This window comes from Platalea leucorodia (genome assembly GCF_965183815.1).
Source record: "Platalea leucorodia genome assembly, chromosome: 20".
Classification (NCBI taxonomy): domain Eukaryota; kingdom Metazoa; phylum Chordata; class Aves; order Pelecaniformes; family Threskiornithidae; genus Platalea; species Platalea leucorodia.
The window spans coordinates 7,374,277-7,395,686 of NC_138842.1; the positions used below are offsets into that span (position 1 = coordinate 7,374,277).

Below are 21,410 nucleotides of genomic sequence, written 5' to 3' on the forward strand. Positions count from 1 at the left end.
GTGGCCCTAGAGCATCTCCTGAGAGTGGCGACAAGGACCCATCTGGCTGTTGGAGCCATGCATGCGCGTGTGCATGTCCTGAGGGGGACGTGCTTTGTGTGAAGCGCTAGTGTGACGGGAAACTGGATGCAGAGACTGCTCCGAAGCACGAGCCTGACGCGTCCCGGCAGGGCCACATGGTGTAAAGGAGGGCTAGGATTCTCTTGCAAGGGCAGCTGGCCCTCGGAGCCTGAAAAGGGTGGGAGATGTGTCTCTGGGCCGTTGCATGTGCTGCTGGAGATCAGCCAGCCCCTGTGTTTCCTTCCCTGCGGCTTCGTCCAGCCGGACAGATCGCGCATCCACAGCACAGCTGGGTGAGCAGCTGGGATTTGGCAGCACACGCAGCGCACAAGCCTGGCTGGCGGGAGCATGGAGGCTGATTTGGGGACACAGGCAACAAGAGCAGGAAAAGGCCTGAAATCGCAGCTTTGCTCCCAGCTGGCCAGCCGCTTTTTGTGCTGGAGGATGGTGCCACCCTCTGGCTGTCTCACTAGCGACAGGCGGCGGGTCCCACCCCGGGAAGGGCTGTGCTGGCTCCCGGGAGCGGGACAAAGCCTCCCTGGGCACCAGACCCCCCCAGACCCTGCAACCTACTGCCCTGAGCACCCTCCCAGGGACACGCCACCTTGTCTGATGGCACGGAGGAGAGACAAATGGTCGCTGCCAAGTGGCCGCTTCCCAGATGCCGCTGAGACCCTCCGATCCCATTAACTTGGAGGGAAGAAATGCCTGTTTTGAATGAGGGTTTAACCCTCAGCCAACTCCAGTCTCTCCCCTTCCCAATCAAAGACTGAGAAATCCCCGGTCTTTAAAGGGTATCTTAAAAAAAAAAATCCAAGTCAGGTATAAAAATCAGGGCAACGGGGGCTAGAGGGTGTTGGTTGTCGATGAGTGTTCACGCTTCTTTCTTCAGGTTCCTTCCCCCAGTTGGTAAGTCTGCTAAACTTCAGCTAATCTTTATATTAAGCAAAGAAGTCCCTTTCACTGATTTTTTTTTGTCTGCTACCCCATTCCTGTCCCCTGTGTATGAACAGAAGATGACTTTGGGCATTAAAAAAGCCAAACCAAAAGGATCTTTAACGCTCCTTGGAGAAACGACATGCCCGTGCCTCTGCTGATATGCTCCCTGCTGTTAGCTGCCGGCGGGGCGGCTTGTCGCCTCGCTCTGCCAAATCAAACCCAGATGTGTGTTTTGATAAAACAACAAGCGGGAGGGAGCGGCAGCAGATCTCACTTCTGGTTCGCATGCATTCAGGCTGCGAGGCAAAGGCTGACCTGTTTAGAAGAGGGAAAAGCAGCATATTCAGCTCAGCGATCGGTGAAGCATTTGTGAGATTTCAGATCAGAAATTAAGGAGGAAAGCGAGGATGAAGGTAGGAGCAGCTCTGGACTAGGAGCCTCTCTGCTGTGCTACAGGTATTTCTCCACGGCTCACCTGGAAGGCCTTTGGTAGAGGGGCCCTCCGTAGCCCCTGTCAGGCCAGCTATTCTGCTGCAGGAGAAATACAAGCACTACTTGCCGAAAGGGAGTTTAGCTAGGAGTAGCGGGGAAGAAGTCGTCACCTGCTTAATGCTCTGATGTACGTGGCAAATATAAACGCCAACTTTTTTCCCCTAGTAGCGTAGCTCTAAGAGGGCATTCAGAAGAAACCTGCAAAGAGAGGAGCCCGGAATGCCCTTTCTGGAGGTCTCTCTGCCCGGGGCTGAGGGCTCGCCCGTTACCCCTGCTCGGCAGAGCGCGATGTCAAGGGACGCGCTCGGCTGCCTCACGGCTACGCTGGCGCTGAGGCAGGGCAGCGCCTGACGGCGCCAAGGTGAGCGAGGCCCCGCTACGGGGCGGGCCGAGCCGAGCCGGGAGCGGGACCCTTCCCTGCACGGGCGGGGCGGAGGCCGGCAGCCGGCCGTGCCCCGGGGGTGGGAGCGGAGCGGAGCGGAGCGGGGCCGGGCCGGGGCCGGGGCCGGGGCGGCCTCCGAGGGGCGCTGCCCGCCGCCCGCCCGCCCGCCCGCCCGCCCGCCCGCGAAATGGCGGCCAGCGCGGCACCGCCCCTTCGTTTGCATAGCCACGCCCCCCAACCGCCGTAGCTGCGTCAAGAGCGTGGCCGGCGGGCGTGGTTCCCATGGCAACGGCGGGGCCGCTGCGTGCCTTGCGGCCCGTTCCGTTCCGTTCCGTTCCCCCGGCGCGGCCCGGCCCGGCCCGGCCCGGCCATGCTGGCGGACGCGGAGCAGGAGGAGGATTTCCAGCGGTTCCTCCGCCGTGTGGACGATATCGGTAAGCGGGGCCGGGGCGGAGCGGAGCGGAGCGGAGCTGGCCGCCCCCGGGGAGGCGCCGGGGGCCGGAGGCGGTCGGACGCCGCCGTTGTCTCCAGGTGGGGTGCGAGGGACTGAAAGGAAAAGGGGGTGGGTAAAAGGATGGCGGAGAAGGAGCGGAGAAGAGGAAAATTGCCGCCCCCCCGGTCCGAGTTTGTTTTGCCTGGAGTCTCCTCACGAGCTGAGGTGCGGTGAGGCTCGGCGGGTGCCAAGGGTTGCTTTCTACACCTAGGAGCTTTTGTAACGCAGAAGCCGTAGGCGGCTCGTGGCAGTGAGCTGAACTTGTATATGTAAAAGTTTCCATTTACGAAGGCCGTCCTGGTCACCGGTGCCGTCAAAAGCCTGTGTCATCAGAGGCACACCCGCGCTCCTGGTCCCCCCAGGGTCGCTTAGAGTCGTCTGTGGTTGTGTGTGCCCATCTCTCTTTTTTTTTCATCCCCTTTTTAGCCAATTTAGTGCAAGGCTTGAACTCCACAGACCCAGCTGTCAGGGAAAAAACCATTGCTGAAACAGAGAAAAGGCTCCACGACCAAGAAACTAGCAAGGAGGGAGAAAGCAAGACTACGGTGAACAGAACAGTCATCAACACGCGAGCTTCTGTAAGGGGTTTTTCCCTTCTGAAGTTAAAGCTGTGTGCAGTTCAGGTCTTTCAGATACCACTAATTCGCATTCCTTGCCCAGGAGAAAAAATTTGAACAATACTTACAAGCATGTTCTGAACGCGACTCTTTTTTTCACTAGTTATCGTATTGGGAGGTGCTTGATGTCATGTTATCTTTGTCTTAAGACTGCTAATAACACAGAATACTTCTTCTGAAGCACTGGGGTGCCATAACTTGTAGCTTTTACCTGTGCTTCAGGCACGGGAGCAAAACTAGTTGAAGACACAAGAATCCTTGCGTTAATTTCATTAGGCTTGGATTCCTGCAGTAGGGTTTGGATTTCAGTGACTTGCTTCGTAAGGATACAAATGGAAGCTTTCCGGTAACGTCAAAAAGTCCTTACAATCCTTTGTTTAAGCGTCAATTTGATATTCCCAGGATGCATCAATCTGGATATTTCGGATGCCCTGTAGCTTTGAACAACTTAACCAGCTGTTCCTTTGCTGCTATGGGTTTTACTAAAACGTCTGTATGCGTAGATGCATGTGCTGTCTTTCTCTTTTAGGACACGGCAAACGCAGAGGCAGCGAACACAGGTAGGACAGTGCTCTCTCTAGTATTTAGCATCTCTTCGATCTGTTTTAGCAGAGATGGAGTAAGGATTGCTGTTACTTCATGCGAGATCTAATTCTACCCCTGCCAAAGTCAAAGCTAACTTTTCTAGTGACTTTAATCAAAAGTCAGTCAGGCCTAGGAACACACTCGAGGATCTTACCAGTATGGCTGTACTTGTTCATAGGTAGGAAGCTTGTTGGTGTAGTTTGTTATCCTCTTCTGGCCTCTCATCTAAAATGTTAGTGTTCTGAATTCAAAAGGAAACAAGTTTATCTCTAGAGATGAGATACTTTGCGGGAAGTATGCAAATCCTGAGTGGCAGCATGGTCTTTATCTGTAATAGCTTGTCATCCATGTTCCAGTTTAATTGTTGAAATGTCCCCTTAATATTTTCTTTGTAGAGAAATGACTCAGAAATCCCTTTAGAAAGTACTTTTTTCTTATCTGTGGGTTGATTTTAATGAAGCTTGCTTTTTTCTTTTTCTTTTTTTTTTTTTTTTTAATACCACCACTGAAATGCCAACAACTCTCCTGGCTCAAAGATGGCTTTCTGGCAATTTTGGAAAAGGATGCAAAAGAACGAGCTAAACGACGGAAGAGAAATGAACAGTTAGCAAATGGTAATTGCTAAAGGCCTTTCTAGCTAATGCCTTCAAAAACTACTTAGCAGGAACTGGGCTGATTTAAGAGGCTATCAAGCTACTGTCTTATTGCCATTCTTATGCACACTGAGACGGAGCTTCGGTTGGCCGAGACCAACAGTCTTGCCCACAGCATCGATTAGCTGGATATAACAGGATTATATACTTCACAGAGTTGTTGCAGCCTGCGCTTCTCCATACTGTCCTCTTTATGGTAAGGGTTTGGGATGGAGGGAGCGAGTTTGAGCATTTCAGAGCTGGGCTGGGCAAAGACAAACGATCGGTTTTCCTTCTGAAAGAGGAATGGGGATCACGTGCACTGAATAGCTCAGGAGTCCCTTGCAAATAATGGTAATGAAGACAGCTGCAGTGGAGCTGGACTGGAATTTTGATGGTTATTCCAACAGGAGAACATGGCCTCTGTTTCCTCAGTCACCATTTGGGGAAATAAAAACCAAATGTTATTTTGAACGCGTGTCTGTTGTTTTGCAGCTCTGAAAGAGAAGGGAAACGATGCCTTCAGGAAAGGAGACTATGTCATGGCCATTCAGAGATACACTGAAGGTCTGGAAAAACTGAAAGATAAGCAGGAACTTTACACAAACAGAGCACAGGTCAGCATGTGGAAATGAGCTACCACTCTACTGTTTTTAGTGTTACTTTGCCAGGATAGAACCCGAAAAGGATTGCTCTGTTATCTAAGTGACTTTCATAAAAGGTGATATGTGTTGCATCACAGAGAGGCTTAAAAAAGGGGAGCAAACAATTTTTCCTGGCCGTCCTCCACTACCAGGAATTAATGAGTTCTGCTTTGCTGCCATATTATCAACAGTAAATTTTTACCGTGGCTAGAAGTTAACAGCAAGACAGTGCAGTCTTTTTACGAACTTAATGAAAGAGTTGCACAAAGGAGATCATTAGAGGTGCAAATTCTTCCCTCTTGATCGATGTGTCTGAATCCCTCGGAAGCTTTAGTTCTGCTGTGGCTGGTCCTTCCTGATGGAGTGTTCGCAACTCTTCCCGCTTGGATGTGGCACAGGTGAACCCCTGCTCCTCCAGAATAAGTGGGAAGAAAAATCATTCTAGGTCATAGTTTTATTTAAATGCACTGATTTTTTTTTTATTTTATTTTTTTTAGGGATCACTTTTGTAACGGTAGAATGTTAACGTTTGCTTTGCATTCTCTGCTTGCCTTGTATAATCCATATGTGTGTCTTGAATTTTGGTTTATTAAATTTATTCTAAATTACAAACTCGAAGGAGATGGAAGACAAGTTACGAAACAGCTGGTAATTATCCTGCAAAATCAATGGCTAGGCAAATCAACAGTCTAACTTTATTTTTTTTTTTAATTAGCTAATGTTTGTACAACAGCGAGTGGAAGTTGTTTGAAGTATTCTAATTCTTCTGCCTGGACTCTCTTGGTTTTATTTTAGGCCTACCTGAAGATGCACGAGTATGAAAAAGCGATTGGTGACTGTGAATGGGCATTAAAGGTAACTTCAGGATTCTGTCTCTTACGATCAGGTCAAGTGCTCCCGGAAGGTGGGTTTGTGTGTAACTGGTGATATGGAGATGACTGGCCAATGGAAATGAAAGAATATGGTGGCGTCGCACAGATTCCTGCGTTCTGACTTAGCTTGAACAGTATAAAGCAGTTAATATTTCAGTGCTGCCTATGTGCAGAAGCTCTTCTAGCTCTTAAGAGCTTTCAATTAAGAAGTTTGTTGTAAGTGATAATAAGCTATTAACTACGCACATTGGCACATAATATCTTGCTCATCCTTCTAAAAAGGGAAAAGGGACTCATTAGGCTCACAAAGATCAGATCTGGTGGGAAAGGTAAAGATTACATAAAATGCCAAATAGCTGAATCCAAGTTCGGTTGTGTTACGTAAGTGAGGCCCATGACTACAACACAATTAACAGATCACTAATAATACTTGCAGCATCATTTCAAGACATCAATGTTTGTGACACATAACTGAACTGGAAACGATCACTGAATCTGTTAGTGTTGAGCTAGATGTTCCCTCAATTTTTTTTGTGGACGGCTAATGAAAACTATTACTTATTTAATTCCTGGCAGAACTAATCAAAAGACATACGGCAGTTCTGTTGTCGTAGAAGTTCTGTGGTTATAGACTTGTTGATGCAGGCCTTAATGTTACCTAATTGCATGAGAGTCTGCCTGTATTGCCTGAAGTGCAGTTTTCTGGGAAGGACATTGGCACCAGCTGCTTTCCACCTTTAACCAGACCAAAGCCTATGTTCCTTGCATAGGGAAGGAAAGCTGGGACCTGGAGGTAATAATTCAGCACATAAACTTTTGATGCCTCTAGTAGATAGTATGAATACCCTCTTCTGTGCTTACAGTTATTTTCGGGAGCTATACCTATTAATCAGAAGGTTTGAAAAAATATTAAAAGGTTAAAGTTTCTAAACGCATAATTAATAATTCCTTTTTTAACACAGTGCAATGAAAAATGTATCAAAGCCTATTTTCTAATGGGGAAAGCTCACCTGGCACTTAAGCACTACAGTGAGGTAAGCTGACTAAATCCTGTGGCCGCGGGCCTGTGTTTTGTTCTGCTTTTGACGTGATGTCGTGGGTGAGAGGGAGAAATTTGAGATCTTAAGAATCGGACAAATGGAAGTATGTTGAGCCTTTAGACTTGAGAGAAAATTCTGTGCTTTGTAAAGGCTAATAATTCTAAAATCAAGTCTTCTTTCCGCATTTTAGTAAAGTAGCCTGTATCCTTTACTTTGGTACACACAAAATGTAGGACACTTCTGTGTAGCTGTGTCAATTTGTGCTCTAATCAGCCTCAAAAGAATGAGGGAATTTTCTGTTCGGTATACGTGGTTTATCTGGTGGGAATTTGCCACCACTTGGCTGTCAGGCACCAAGACAGCAAGCTTCACTCGGGTGCCGTGAGGCTCGAGGCTAGACTGGTGAGTGTTTGGGGAGCCTGCAAGGACTGCGTATGTGCTCAGAGAATCCCGTGTTTGGCACTTCTGTTGAAGTGCTTCAAGAGTGATATTAGCAATGTGTGCTCAGGGAAGCGGTAGTGCTGGAAGTGCCGTATTTCAGCTCGGCTAAGGATCAGAGCGAAGGAGTATCCTTGCCAGGTACTGCAGAGTCTTGCGATTGCAGTCTACTAGCAGTGACTACGTTTCCCCCAAAGAGACAATCGATTAAAATGTATTTCACTTTTTTTGTCCTAAATTGCTCTGTGCAGCGGGTGTTATTAAACTGTTGCTGCATATAACTAAGAAATTATTGCATGTCCCCTGTGGATGAGAAAAATCTCTACATGTTTCAAGTTAAGTGAACTGTTAAGAAGAAAGATGGTAGTGAGAGCGCTATCATTTTTTTCCCAAGATCCTAGTGAAATGAACGTCAAACAAAAGATTTAATTCTGCATTTCATGTGTGAAAAGCTAATGGAAGCATAAACACTGTTAAAATAATGGAACATCCTATTAACAAATACCTAAGCTTGAAATAAACTGCCAGATATTTTAGTACAATCCTGACCCTTCATCTTCAAAAAGAAGAAAGAGCCTGAAGAGGAGAGCAGGCAAGCTCAAAAGTATTTCTGATCCTGTCAGAAACGACGTCACGAGAAATAACTGTAGGGCATGGGCAGTACAAATCTACGGAAATCCACTTTGAGGGGTTCTTGGCAGGTCGATCTGTGAAGAAGGTTCTTCCCTGTTGCAGGCTTGGTGATCAGTTTAATTCCGAGCATACGTTCAGGATGATACACAAAATGCACAAATACAAGATCCACATGTCTGATCCCTGCTGATAGTTCCAGTTCCTGCAGTTTTAATGCTATGCTTCGTTTTCTGTTTTCTCGCTGGAACTTTGCTTTTTTATCCCTACTAATATGTTCCTAGGTTTGTAATTGAAATTTTCCTTTTAATTTGAAATAGCAGGCAGATGTAGGGACTGAGAATAACATTCAACTTACGCTTTTGATTATGAAGGTTTTGACTTGTGTGTCTCCATAAATTTGATTTTTCACACTTATTAAGTACTGTGGCCCAAGAGCTTTTGAGCTTAAACAGGATCACTGGGATATAATTTTTATCATCTTCCCATTTTTATCTTAAATTGAGAACCCGTTTCTTTCCTCTGTTAAGTCCAGGCAGTGTTATGAGAAGATCTTACAAATTGATCCCCACAAGGAAAGCCTATTTAAAGGTAAGAAATAGAAATTCTGCGTCCCTTGTTTTCTGATCAGGATGGAGCTTAATAGAAACCACTGTTCTGCTCTTCAGAACTTTTGAGGGAGTCTCTTCATGTAGCTTTTGTTTCTGATTGTTTCTTCTTCAAGCTCTGTTTCACTCACCGGAGCCGTGGGTCATTCTGTACATCTGTATGTAGAAGGTAGTCCTCTCTCTGTCATGGAGTCAACTTCATCGTTTTACTTGCAACTTGACCGTATCAGAACATTTAACTGCCACGCTTTGTCTTCTTTTGATTTCCAAGATTGTATGAACGAGGTAAACTTGGAGGAAAAAAGAATGAAAGATGAAGAGAAAGCAATGAAGGAAGTTCAGTCTGGAAAGCTTGCCGCTCTGTCCATAAAAGAACTGCTGCAGAAACTTGATAGGCCTGGCCAGAATATCCTCTACTATGCAGGAGGGATCAGACTTTTGACGGGAGCTGTGAAAGATTGTAAGTATTTGATGCAAAGCTTCTTGATCCTGGGAGTTGTAATCCACGTAGATGAATACAAGTGGCGTAGTTTTTAAAAGAACAGCAAAACTATTCCTATATTTAAAACATAAAATCAGCAGTGTTTGATATTTCAAAGTTTATGGCCAGTAGATATTGACGCATATTTTTTAGAACTAGACCAATGTTGTAGCTGAGCTGTTAAGACTTCTTTACAGATTTGGATCTTAAGAGCCGTTTCCTTTGTTTGGAAATATTTGTAATTCTCTGTTAAAGCATATTGATTTGCCAAGCCAGTCTCATGTTTCGGTCTTCCTAAAAAGCCTTTCAGTTGAAGTCAATTGTTCTTTACGGCACCAGGCATGAATTTAGAGCGGTCTTCAGCTCCAAAGCTGCTTCTACTTCAAGTAGCATTCTTGAAGTTTTTCCCCTCTTTTAACGATGTTCTTTCCCCAAAGCTGTTGATCCAGTGACCTTTTCTTTTAACGCTGTGTTATAGAACAGCAGGAGTCTGCCTTCACAATGGTACATCAGCCAGATGGATCACAGAGCTGATTTGTTTATCTCCGAATTTTTCAGGCACTGAGCAAACTTTATTTAGAACAAACAATGGATTCAGTATCCTCAAAGACAACGAGATTGTAAGACGGTAAGAGCTCTCCAAAGGAAAACAGTAGGGTGTTACAGCATGAGGAAATGAAAATACTGTTTTCAAGAAACATAATCGCCTCTTGAAATGCGGATGAAATGATCAAAAGAGAACGTAATAACAGATTTTAATGTCTGAATGGACTGACTGATATCTGACTCTTATACGAATAGTGCTCTCTTAGATGCAGTGAACAGAATTAGTGAATTTAATGAATTTCTGTTTCTGACTCCTATTTCTGTACAGTTATCCTATCTCTCATGGTGAGAGCAGGTTTTTTTAAAAAAACAAACAAACAAAACCAACAACAACAACAACCTTAATATAAAAGAACATCTGAAAGCACTTAGTTGCTTTAAGTGTACCTGGCTAGACTCCCTGGTGCTGTTAATTGCCACCAGTAAATATTTGGCCATATAGCTCTGCAATGGAACCTGTGAAACTCTCTAATCCTGTAATCGAGGAAGAGGATCGTCTGTGGGGACCTGTATCTTCTGCTGCTGTATTTTCTTGGCTGCTGTTATATTGTGTTTCAGTAATCAAGAAACAAATCTGACTAATATTTATCTGTATTGCTTTATAAACTTTGTCTTTAGAGAGATCTCTTGTCTGAATGTATATTTGAGTCAGGTTCAGATAGGTAATGGAAACAAGACGTGCAAAAGATGCGGTTTGAAAATTTTGCACAACTAAGTAGGTTCAGGACAGCATGATCTGGTTGAGCAGGGCAGGAGAGCTGTTCTTTAAGGTGGTCAGTGGGACCGCAGCACAGAGACTTCTTTAGGGTTCATCAGTATTTTGGGTATTGGCTGTAAACAGACTTAAGAGATGAAGCACTTCCAAATCTGCACCAAGTTTTTACGCCCTGGCTATTCACAACTGTCTCGGTGCAGAACTGAATTTATCACCTGTATTGTGCCGTGTAATGCTCATTATAGGGTCTGTGTGTGTTGAGGGTAGAGTAGAGCTAGCAGATCATAAACCTGGTCTCAGGGGAGGTCCTCTGGAAAACAAGTCTGATGGTCCTAAAAATGAGCTGGGTTTAGAGCTGACGAGCTTAAGTGTTCACGTGGCAGATTCTCATCTCTGTGGGCCTCTGCTGATTTCCCTAGCCAAAGAGCTAATTGTTTGGTCTGTCCTTTGCTCTTTTCACAAGCTAACATTTCTAATTTAGGGCCTTCTGTGCAGAGAGAAAAAACACTGATGAAGTGGATCTGTCTGTTTCTCTTCTCTTCCTTTGGCAAGCTGTCTGCGCTGGGAATGGTAAAACTATGTAATCAACATTACTCATTGTTAATGTACTGTTAATATGGCACTTACTGTGTCTAAAACGGTTGTTTGGCATGAACATCACTTTCGCAGAGCACTTGGGTCTAGACCTTATTGTAAACCAAGTTTTACAGGTCAAATGCAAGTGTTGGAGGTACACTGCTGGCAGCAACCACAATTTTGGCAGTTCTGTGCATCATGAGATGAAATTTCCAGGCTATTTCTGTGAGCATTTTGAATCTACTGAAAGGGTGAATAGTAAATTCCCTGTGATTACTGCTGCTTTTAAGATAATATCACGGTATCATTTTGTCTTTTTTAAGCAGTTTTACCAGCAAAATGCAGAGTTTTATAGACGTGCCACTAGAGAAGGCTGTATTCCTTTGGTATTCACAATCAGTAGTCACGGGGCAGGTAGCCCTTGCCTCTGTTTCTAGGGAGTATGCACGTAGATGAGAAATGGTCTGGGGTGATGGTGGGTGGTAAAGCGGTGTGGAGTGCCACACGAGGGAAATACGGAATGCTTGGTGTCAGCTTCTGTGTTGACTTGTATATCATGGGATCCAGCTGATGCCCAAGAGAATAGTCGTGCTGTGAGGTAAGGGGAAAACCCATTTTATATTCTGCCCATAGGTAGTTAGCAGTAAATAGAGAGTAACGTGCAGGCTCGTGTAGCCTACGTGTTTGTGCCTTGCAGGGCAGTGTGCTGTTGTGCCCGAACAGCCTGAACGCTAGCAGTTTGCAGGCGGCTGATGCAGTGAGGAGCACTTCGTGCTCACGATTCTGGTGTCTCTTTGTTTGAAAAAGCGCTTGGGGCCTGAGAAGCTGGCGTGTTGCTGGTGAGAGCAGAAATTCAAACACCAGTGTATGTGTTGAAGTAATGGGGCTGAGAGAAGATTTGTGGGTGTTCTGCCTTACCATTGCTCTGCAGGAGCGTTATGCAAGATGAACACATCAGAGTGAATGAGCACATTAGTGGATGAAATAAAGACATTAAACCTGCTAAATCGGCACCTAGAAAATAAAAAAAAATAAGAGTAATGGGGATGCCATTGTGTGTGACATTGCTCTTAGATCTTCTCTTTTTGCAGAAGAAAATCAGCGTCTTCTATTGACTCACCCTGATGTGAATGCACAGCTGCCAAAACTGCTTTCTTCTGGGGTACCAGAGATCCAAAAGGAGACATTGGCACTAATTTCTCTTTACTCGGAGAATGAGAACGGGAGGAGACTGTTGGTCAGGCACCAGGACCTAACCAAGTAAGAAACAGTACTGTACCTCAGAAAAATTTCCTTAATGCCTGGGTTCGCAGATGTTCAGAACTCATTCCACTAGCACCAAGGTGAATGGTACGATGCTCTTTTTATTCAGGCAGGAGATTAATTTTTCTTGGCTACTACAAAGCTTTGTAGTTAAACCCCTCCAAAGACTGTTGGGTCTGTTCAGCATGCCCTTTTAAGCCATGCAAGCATCAACACTGACATTCCCTGCAGGCCTTTACAATCTGTTGAAGCTGTTCAGTACTGGGCTGTGCTGATGGTGTTCTCGGTCCTGACCGTTGCATTCTACTTGTCTGTCCCCAAGATGTTCGCCAGCAGCAAAGCAGCTTAGCTTCGAATGTCCGTGAAGCTTACATGCTGATGAAATGTTCTAATGCTGACAGAAATTGGTACATGTGTTAAAATCACTGTACTTGTGCAAAGAGGGACGATATGGCAAGAGAATCTAGTGTCAAAATATTGTTCTAATGGCAGTTAGATGACTGAGTATGTTTGGAGGGCCTAGTATGTCCAGCTTGGTCAAAACCCTACGGAACACAAAGGAACTTAAGATCCTAAAGTTGCATTGATGTGCTTAAAATGCACTTTTGATCTTTAATAATGAAACCAAAGCTGACGTAATTTTTTTGCTTTTTTTAATAACAGATGGCTGCAAATTTTGATGGCATTTGTCAACAGCACTGATGCCAGGGCTAGTAGTGCCATGAACATACTATCCGATTTAACTGAAGAGGAAAGGTAACTTACATTTCTTCATTCTTTCTTTTTTATGAAGTTGTACTTTGAAATGTACTAAATGAGCCAGTGATAGAGGCTGTTGGCCTTCTTTGCTGTGAGGGTACATTGCTGACTGATGTTTACGTGTCTTTATGTTGCTGTTGTGTTGCCTTTATCTGTGATTTTTGTCTGAAGCTTGAAGTGTCCAAATATGGCTTGCTTTATCCCCCAACAGGTTCAAAAGCCAGTGTCGTGTCATGCTTTCCACAGGTGTTTTACCCTTATTCACCCAGTTGCTGGTATGAAAGATCTCGGTTTCTATATTTCTGGTTTACTTTTGCGTAACGTCTTATGACCGCTCTTTCCAGTTTTACAGCCAGTTGTTCCTAGGCAGAACCCCTCTGTGGTACAATTACAGTAGTTACTGTGTCTCTAGTTCTGTAGGCATAAGAAATCCAGTTTTGTCATGTCGAACACTGAAAATGTTTTCAGTCTCCAGTACTTAGTGCTTGGTTTCTACACATTACTAGTTTTACATTCAGTGAAAACTCTGGGCTTGGTTGCGGATTCCCGCTGGTATTCTGTCAGGCCAGGATTTCACCCTCAGCTTGGTGTTACGCTCTTCTTAATGTGACTTTAATCCACTGTCACCAACTGGTTATATCTTGGATAGTGACTTTTTCTGTTTCTTTCTAATCTGAGAGATCAGGGTGAAGAGATGACATTAGGTCAGGCGGTAAAGATGTTTAGTGGTTCAGATCCCTTTCCTGGTTATTGTTTGTTTAAACTACAAAATTACAATACTGTGGGTACAGAAAAGCTGTCCTCAGGAAGAGGGAAGATGATAGGGAAGCTTGGTTCTGTTGCAGAAAGCAGATATTGCTGGGAAGTAAAATACTTCCACTTCTCCAAACGAGCACCAAGACAAGGCGATAGTTACAGCATTTTTGCATTGCTTGTTGCTCTCTCCTTTTCAGCATACCTTACTGGAATTACAGCTGCAGCAGAGGCTGTTCTGTTCTGTGACCCAAGTAAGTGATAGTAGGAAATGTTCACAGTCCGAGGTTAGGGACCACAGAATCCAGTCGCTTTCTCCCAAGACTGTTAAAACGTCATTGGGAGATTAATTTTGAAAATGAGGGCGATTTGCAAACTTTGGACAGTTGGGATTTAACATAGGTGAGAGAGAGTCTGGCATCCCATTTTCCACTGCCGGAGGGATAGGAACACGCATTTGTTGTTTCCTCGTCATTTGTTCTTAATTTGTTATTCCACTCTTCTGTCTTTAGACCTCTGCCAAGCTGGTGAACCAGGCAGCCCTTGCCCGTTGCATTGGCATCATGGGGAATCTGTGTGCAGATGTTGTCATTCGAATGCAGATGGCCAAGTCCAAAGAGTGCTGGCAAGCGTGCTTAAAGCTTGTGGTAAAGAAACTCGATGGCTCCCTGGAATAGTGTTTTCAGCCCTGTCTCCTGTGGAAATGCACTTGTGTGATTGTGTTTGTCTGCCTCTGCTGATAGCTCTGAACCCTTGACTGAGATCTTTGAAATTTGCTAGTTGGATAAGGGTCTCAAAGCGGTCTGTTTTTCACATAGGTTATGGATCGATAGATGGGTGGAGGAGAGTAAGTGTTCCCTCATTGTAGGTGGCCCCTTTTAGGGTAAGGATGCGGTATGAACTCGGTCCTCAGAAAGTAAAGAATTCAGAGGGTGGGAAAGGATCTTGTTCACTGCCTAAACATCAGAAGTTTGGAGTGCGCAGCTTTAGATACCAAGGTGAAACAAACGCAAGAACGACTCTGTATCAGAAAGGCATCATTAGCTCTGGTGCTCACTGGACTTTTTCTTCTTTCCGAGTTCATGATGCATCAGGGGAACACTGATGCGCCGTGTAAGTAAGCACGCAGAAGACTGAGGAAGTGCATATTCTGAACCTCTGAATTGATTGCACTCTTCTCTCCTTTGTACCCAGGATGAATGCTTTGGCGTCAGCACACCCAAATGCCAGGAGTGTTTGTTTGCGGTGCTGGGCCTAATGATGAACTTACTGCTTGAATCAAATGTGATCATCCAGGTATGCGAGATATTTGGATTTTCTTTGGTAGTGTTCTTATAATCACTTCCTCGGAGATTCAGAATTGCTTGAGCAGGTAGAGCATCCTCCTCCCTTGTTACGGTAAATGGGCCCGCTGCAAGTCACTGAAGTCATACCAGAACATTCAAATAGAATAGGTGAGGGAATGACTGCGGAATATCGTGACCTTGCAGTCTGTACAGGGAAAAAGAGCTTGACTGCGTTAAATGGATTTAGAGCCCTCTTTCACATCAAGCTTGCTGAAGCACTTTAAGGCTGCCAACCTTGAATTTTGCTGGTGTTCAGTTAATTTTTAACTTTTATTGGTGTTTAAGGTTATCATTAAGGGTAGTTGACAATTTAAGTAAGCTAAAAAGTGAAAAAACTTACAAAATTGTCTTCTTCCCCCCCCGTGTACACACAGTTATGAGAAAAATACAGTGTAAAGCACATATAGTACCTTTCCATAGTGGTATAAATGTTTTGTTTGGCATCAGTCTCCAGTTATGGCATATTCTTAGATGCTTGGCACATTCCCAAATTATTTAAAACTAAGGATTCCATCAAGAAGGAAGAATTTCTTGAGTTACGTCTGGGTGGAGAAGTGTTAGTAATGTACTGCCATGTGGGCCCTGATCTCCATTGGATTTTTTGTTGTAGAGTACTTTGTCTATTAACCCATTTCTGTTGGAACGCTTCCCAGCAGTCAGCTGGACCTGAGTTTTTCACATTGTTGTTTCAGTACTTTGCTGTGGACATAAGTGGCAGGTGCATGTCTCTCCTCAGGGATAAGGATGGAAGGATTGTGACAGTAAGTGGGATATCTATGGACTAACGAAAGGTGGTATTAGCTGACCTGACCTGAACACTTCAGTGCAAACTGCTGCCCTGTGCAAGTCTGCACATGAGGCTTTGAAGCCTAAAACACTCATAATGATTAGTAGTAAAGAAATAATACACCACTTATTCAGTTTTTTATATTGTTTGATGCAAGAGGTTCTCAGTGTTCTCTTGAAATCTACTTAATAGAAGCTCTTATAAATCATTTCGTCCTTAGGATGGTTTTCAATAGAAAACCCTTAAAAAAACCAATCTAGAAGCAAAGGAGCAAGAACAATTTGGTGTTTAGGAGCTGTTTCTTTTTACAATTCTTGTATGTGAATCATACCTAGGAGATTGTACTCCTATTAATGGTGTGTAACTCCCACAGATAGCAGTTATTCAAGGCAAACGGGTAGGAGCAGATGTGGACTCAGAGTCCGTTCACATCTCTCAGCTCACAGGAATTGTTCTGATCTGTTTCACTGGACTCAATACCAGCAGTGCTGGGCCGGTTCCTACTAGGAATTTGTTTCAATAAATAAACATACAGGGAGTTGTTCTGATCTCAGTTTGGTCTCATCTCTCTCTACACTGCGGCCTTAGAAGCTGTGCTGAGTTCAGTTATAGTGGCAATAAAAAAGCCATGTCGTAAAGATGTTCTTTGTTGTATTTCTGTAAGCTTCTCCTTTTATCACTTTAATTTGGGTTCATTCTGCAAAAAGAAAATAGTTTGCAAACTCCTTAAAGCTGTCTGGACAAATAAAGATTTTTTTTTTTTTTTTTTCCCCCCCCTGCTTCTTCTCTAACACTGTTTTCTAATTAAGAGAGCCATTGGAGTGCTAAGTCGCATCCTGCCCTCATCCTCCTCGGCAGTGGAAGAAGTAGTAAAAGGAGGGGTAGTGAAGAAGATGATCAAGTTCTTGAAAGTAAATTAATTTAACAAACTTCACTTTATTTCTGCTTGCGTTGCCCCTTAAGAAAACCATACTAGTGCCTGCGTTTAGCTTCCCTTTCCCTAGGAGAAAGATCTGTGCAGTCACTGTGGCTGCGTGCGTACGCATCTGTGTCGTCCATTGTAACAGCGCTCTCAAATTTAATTTTAAGCTAGGCAGCCAGTTTGGAGACTAGACTGCTTTCTGTCGTCTGGTCTGTAGCCCAGATTTTTCAGTCATTTCCATGTGGGCCAGATGCCTGTGCAGAGCTCTGCTTGCAGAGACCTGCAAATTCAAGAATCCGCTACTGCAGGCCCAGTTGGAGGATTAAAGCTCAAAATTGGTGTGATCTAATTCAGACCACTGAAAAGCAATGGAGCCCCTTCCGCTGATTATCAGTGAGTGCTGAATCAAGCCTGGGAGCCCTTTTTCCCTAAATAATGCATGTGTTAATCTGTAGACGCTGTTTTGCTGTAGATCTGTGTATCTAGCAGAATGTGTATCCACCCAGCCTGATGTGGACTCTACAGGTTTGCTATGATGCAGATAAAGTTAGTCTAGGAAAAGGTGGTGGCACTCAGCTTGGCTCTTGTAACTAGCAAGCATCAGAGGAGTTAATAGTTTGAAAGGAATTGGGCTCCCGAGATTCAGGGAATTTTGTATGTTCGTTGCTGGCAGGAAAGAGATGGTTCTTGCGTCATTTTCAGCCTGTGTTCGTCCCGAGATCTGTACAAAGGTCTTCATCTGGTATTTGGGCTTAGGCACAGGGAATACCTGACTATCTCCATGGTACCTAAGCTATTCTGTAACCTTGAGTAAGCTGGGGTATGAGCGCCATGTTTGTTAACGTATGCTTTATTCTAAACAAATCTAGGCTGGAGGACAGCTCACATCCAACTATAGTATGCAGACCCTTTCCATCTGCACCAGAAGTAGCAGACAAGCTCAAGAAGATCTAGTGAAGTCGGATAAAGGTAAGTGACGACTTCACTAATTAGAGACTGAATGCAGAGATGTAATCTCAGTATCGCCCAATTCCTTTCTTCCTCTCTAGAAGGGAACTGAACACTGGGTTTTACTCTTGCAAGACTTCAGCCATGTTTTCTGAGGAATGTGCTGGTTTACCTCCTGAAGGAGTGCTCAGTGAGCCTTAGCTCTGTGTGTGGATGGAAATAGGCACAACAGATAAGGAGCCTGAGTTAGAGAAACTGCGCTTTACTCTAGTAAAATGGCTTTTGCAGCGACAGAAATATATATATATTTTGAAAAAAGTGCTTGTAAACTGTAACCGAATTGGGTTGTATTTCCTGAAGTTAGTGGCTAGAATAAGAAACTTCATTTAGACGTCTGCTTTCCGGAGGCTGAGGCTGTTTGTAGTTTCCTTCAATTTACATGTGGATATTTGGCCTGGTGGTAAAAGGAAATGGATATGGAGACAGAGCGATGACATCAGACCAGGTGTCTTAGGGTATTTTTGAGTCTATTCGCTCTAGTCGTGCGGTATAACGCTACTTGGATTGCTTTAAAATCCAGGTTCAATTAATGCTAATGTAACTACAACAGAGAACACTTAAGTTTTATCTAAATGGTTGAACCTGTCAAGAAACTGTCAGCTCATGTAGTTCAACTTGAACCCTAAGGATTTCCACTCATTAAAAGCGTCTCAGAGCATCATCTTCCCTTTGTACACCCCGTATTAGTTTCACTGTCATCCGTAGATGAAGCTTTCATTTCCTGAAATTAGCAATAACACTTCACTCTCATTCTTTCCACCAAAACTCTGGGTTTTAATCTTCTGAGAAGCCACTATTTCGTACTTTTGTCATCGCTGTTTGCCAACCCAGACGTTGCCCTGTTGCTAGGAGCCTGTTGGAGTTGAGCCATGACATGAAATGGTATTCTAGCCGGGCCACTTAGGTCAGCTTCTGCACCAGCCACTGTTGCTGTCTGGAGCGGCACTGCGTTTCGGAAGATATTGCAGCAGAAGAGGTGGGATGTTATATGGAAGAAGAGATGGGACCATGAAAGAAAACCAAAGCAAACTTATGCAGCCCCCAAGGAAACTTCATGCATGTGAAAGCCACGGCCGTATTTCATTTAGAAAGCCATCTGTCTAAATGTTTCTAGATTCTGTGGCCTGAGATGTTGCTGCTGCTTACAGATGACAGCAAGAGCTCTGCAACTCTGTGGCAAGAGTATAGACAAAATACTCTGTCGCTGTGTGTTAGTATAGGTTACAGAAGTAGATGAGCTGAGCTGCTTTATGTTAGCTAAGGATATATAGAAAGCTTTTTTTTAATGTTCCTTTTTTCAGCGATTCTTTGCACAACAGCGTTTCTGTCTTAACACATTCGGCTGGGCGCTATAAGTGCTCTACTTTCTGCTTGCCCTGCTAGTATGGGGGGGTGAGAGGCCAGGGCGAGATCCTGCAAGCAGCAAAGGTGCCACGTTCAGTTTCAGAGAAATATTAAAAAAATGCAGAAACACAAGCTCCGTGCTAGAGAACCTCTTAGAGTGCAGATTCAGTTTTGTGAGAAAGACATCTAGGCAGGTGAAGCCGAGACAGCATCCAGGATCCTGAGCCTTGCTGTGAAATTCCCTCGCCCCTCCAGGTTTTCTAGAAAAATGTCTGACACGGAACAATGCTCTCTGTCTAGGAGTTTAGGTAAAGACAGGAGAAAACATCAGTGCTACTTGAAGAAATCTGTGTGCGTTCTGTACGATTAATCTCTCTTTCTCCCAGGGTTCAGTGTGCTGCTGAAGCTGTTGGACTCGGAGAATGAAATGATTGTGGGAAATGCTGCTTTCTGCCTTGGCCAGTGCCTCGTAGTTCCTGGAGCAGCGACGTCCTTACTGAATTCCAATGTTGTGATGATTTTGTTGAAACATGCTGGTGGTGATGCTACAAGAACTTCAGTGCAGGAGAATGCAGCGATTGCTCTGGGGAAGCTTTGTGTCGCTGAACCAAGGTATTGTAAAAAAGATTATTGTTCTCTTGCACTGTCTGGTTGTTATTAGATGATAATTGTTGAAAAACTGAGCAGTGTAAGTCAATTCTATTTATAGAGCAAGCAGGTACAGGGCAGATGATTAGTTTATATAAATATTCCATGAAACCCTTCCTCCAACTAGAATTCCCACTTGTGGTGCTGTCCCCACGGGTCTGCTTTAGGGTTCCTGTGTTGTTAGTCATCTGTCTTAACGTGTTTCAGGCAGCTCGTTTTGCATTGCTTTCTGATGTCGCCTGTGCTGGAAGAATGGAAGGAGGAGGAGTGATGTTATAAGTTTGTAGAGGTCAGAGCGATCATGAGAGCAAAACAAAAGTATAAATGTCAGCAAAGAATGTCTGCTGCTGCCTGCCAAGAGTACGCCAAGCTGTAGCTGGCTGCAAACTGTCAACTGGATCTTGAACTGCGTTCCAGACAGAGGAACTGAGTTCAACTTGTTAATGCACATCCTGAACCACTGCAGAAAGCAAGGGATAATGCTGAGGTTCCAAAAGTTTGAGGACCTTGCTTCTGTTGGAATCCCAAACGAGCAACAAAGTGTCTGCTCCGAGATTTGCAAAACACCCCTGAGATATAAAAGGGAAACACCTTATTTTCTTAGTTTTGTTGATTTGAAATGTCACCTATTTGAACAATTGTCAAGTACTATTTAGAACTTCCATTTTCCTTTTTGTGGGGGGTAGTAATCTAGAAACTCTGTTTCTCGTACTACTTCAGGAGGAATTTATCAAACATAGCATTAAACATCCTTGACGGTTTGGGCATGCGGTATAGCAGAGCGGTGGAAGCTTAAAACTTTTGTTGTTAGTCGTCCTCTATTTCCCCAGCAACCTTTCTGGTGTCTTTTCAGGCATATTTTTCAACTGCGGAGACTCAATGGACTGGCCATCCTGAACTCCTCTATGAAATACGTGCATAGCATCTGAAGCCTTCACGAGAGCTTCGAAACGTGCTGTTAATATCACTTGCTGTTGAGTATTTTCTTCTTTTCTGTAATAAAACTAACTCAAAGCACATCAACTTTTCAATCCCTTTTCAAAGTGTTTGCTGGTCCTCCATAGAAGCCAGTGAAACAATATCAATGTAAGTATCAGGAGAAAGAAGTTAATTTATTATCTAGGCTAACAACTAAAAGAACAGCTTGCATTAAGCTTCTCTTTGCTTTAATAAATGATGTTCCCCTTTCTTACTGGCGAGTTCCTTGCTGGTTAATCATTGACCAACGGCTCGTCTAGTCTACTTTTCAGTTTGGGTCCAGTACCCAGTGTATTAGCAGAAAATAGAAATAAATTGTGAGTTCTGACTTTGAAGAGTCCTTTTTTTTCCCCCCCCGGACGCTCTCCTCTGGTGGCTAGATTATGATTCAGTATTGCATGTGTGATGTCACCTCACACTTTGCTTAAACCTTAAACCTCATACTTTCCTGCTTAGATATGTTGGTCTTAATTTCACTAAGTGCTCAACCTTCGTGATAACTTAGGACAATGAGGTTTGTTTATGAATTATGGGCTGTTTATTTTAGTAGCGTTACACTTACTATCTTTGTAGTTTTAATGATATCCCTTAGTCCTTTACTTTTGTGTGGAGTAAGAACAGCAGTTGACCTTCCTGATCTTAAGTACTTTCTCATGGCTCCGTGTGTTCATCTCTAACCCCCTCTACAGTTACTCATTTTTTTAAGCAATAACACAAATGGCACATCCCTCTAGCGTCTGTGTTTTCTGGAGAGGTCAAAAATGAATTACTACTAATGGCAAGTGTAATTTG

General features: G+C 44.1%; 1 protein-coding gene across 1 annotated transcript; it reads left to right on the forward strand.

The window, feature by feature from the left end:
• Positions 1 to 2,243: 2,243 nt before the first annotated feature.
• TTC12 (tetratricopeptide repeat domain 12) lies at positions 2,244 to 20,569 on the forward strand (the record flags this gene model as incomplete). The annotated part of the gene is made up of 21 exons (XM_082330619.1): positions 2,244 to 2,307; positions 2,793 to 2,944; positions 3,513 to 3,543; positions 4,105 to 4,182; positions 4,696 to 4,817; positions 5,640 to 5,699; positions 6,679 to 6,750; positions 8,355 to 8,415; positions 8,704 to 8,892; positions 9,472 to 9,541; positions 10,716 to 10,804; positions 11,902 to 12,070; positions 12,737 to 12,829; positions 13,044 to 13,107; positions 14,098 to 14,232; positions 14,780 to 14,881; positions 15,624 to 15,692; positions 16,528 to 16,629; positions 17,510 to 17,609; positions 19,379 to 19,604; positions 20,494 to 20,569. 21 exons carry the CDS (start codon positions 2,244 to 2,246, stop codon positions 20,567 to 20,569), a joined length of 2,124 nt encoding a protein of 707 aa, XP_082186745.1.
• Between the last annotated feature and the right edge of the window lie 841 nt (positions 20,570 to 21,410).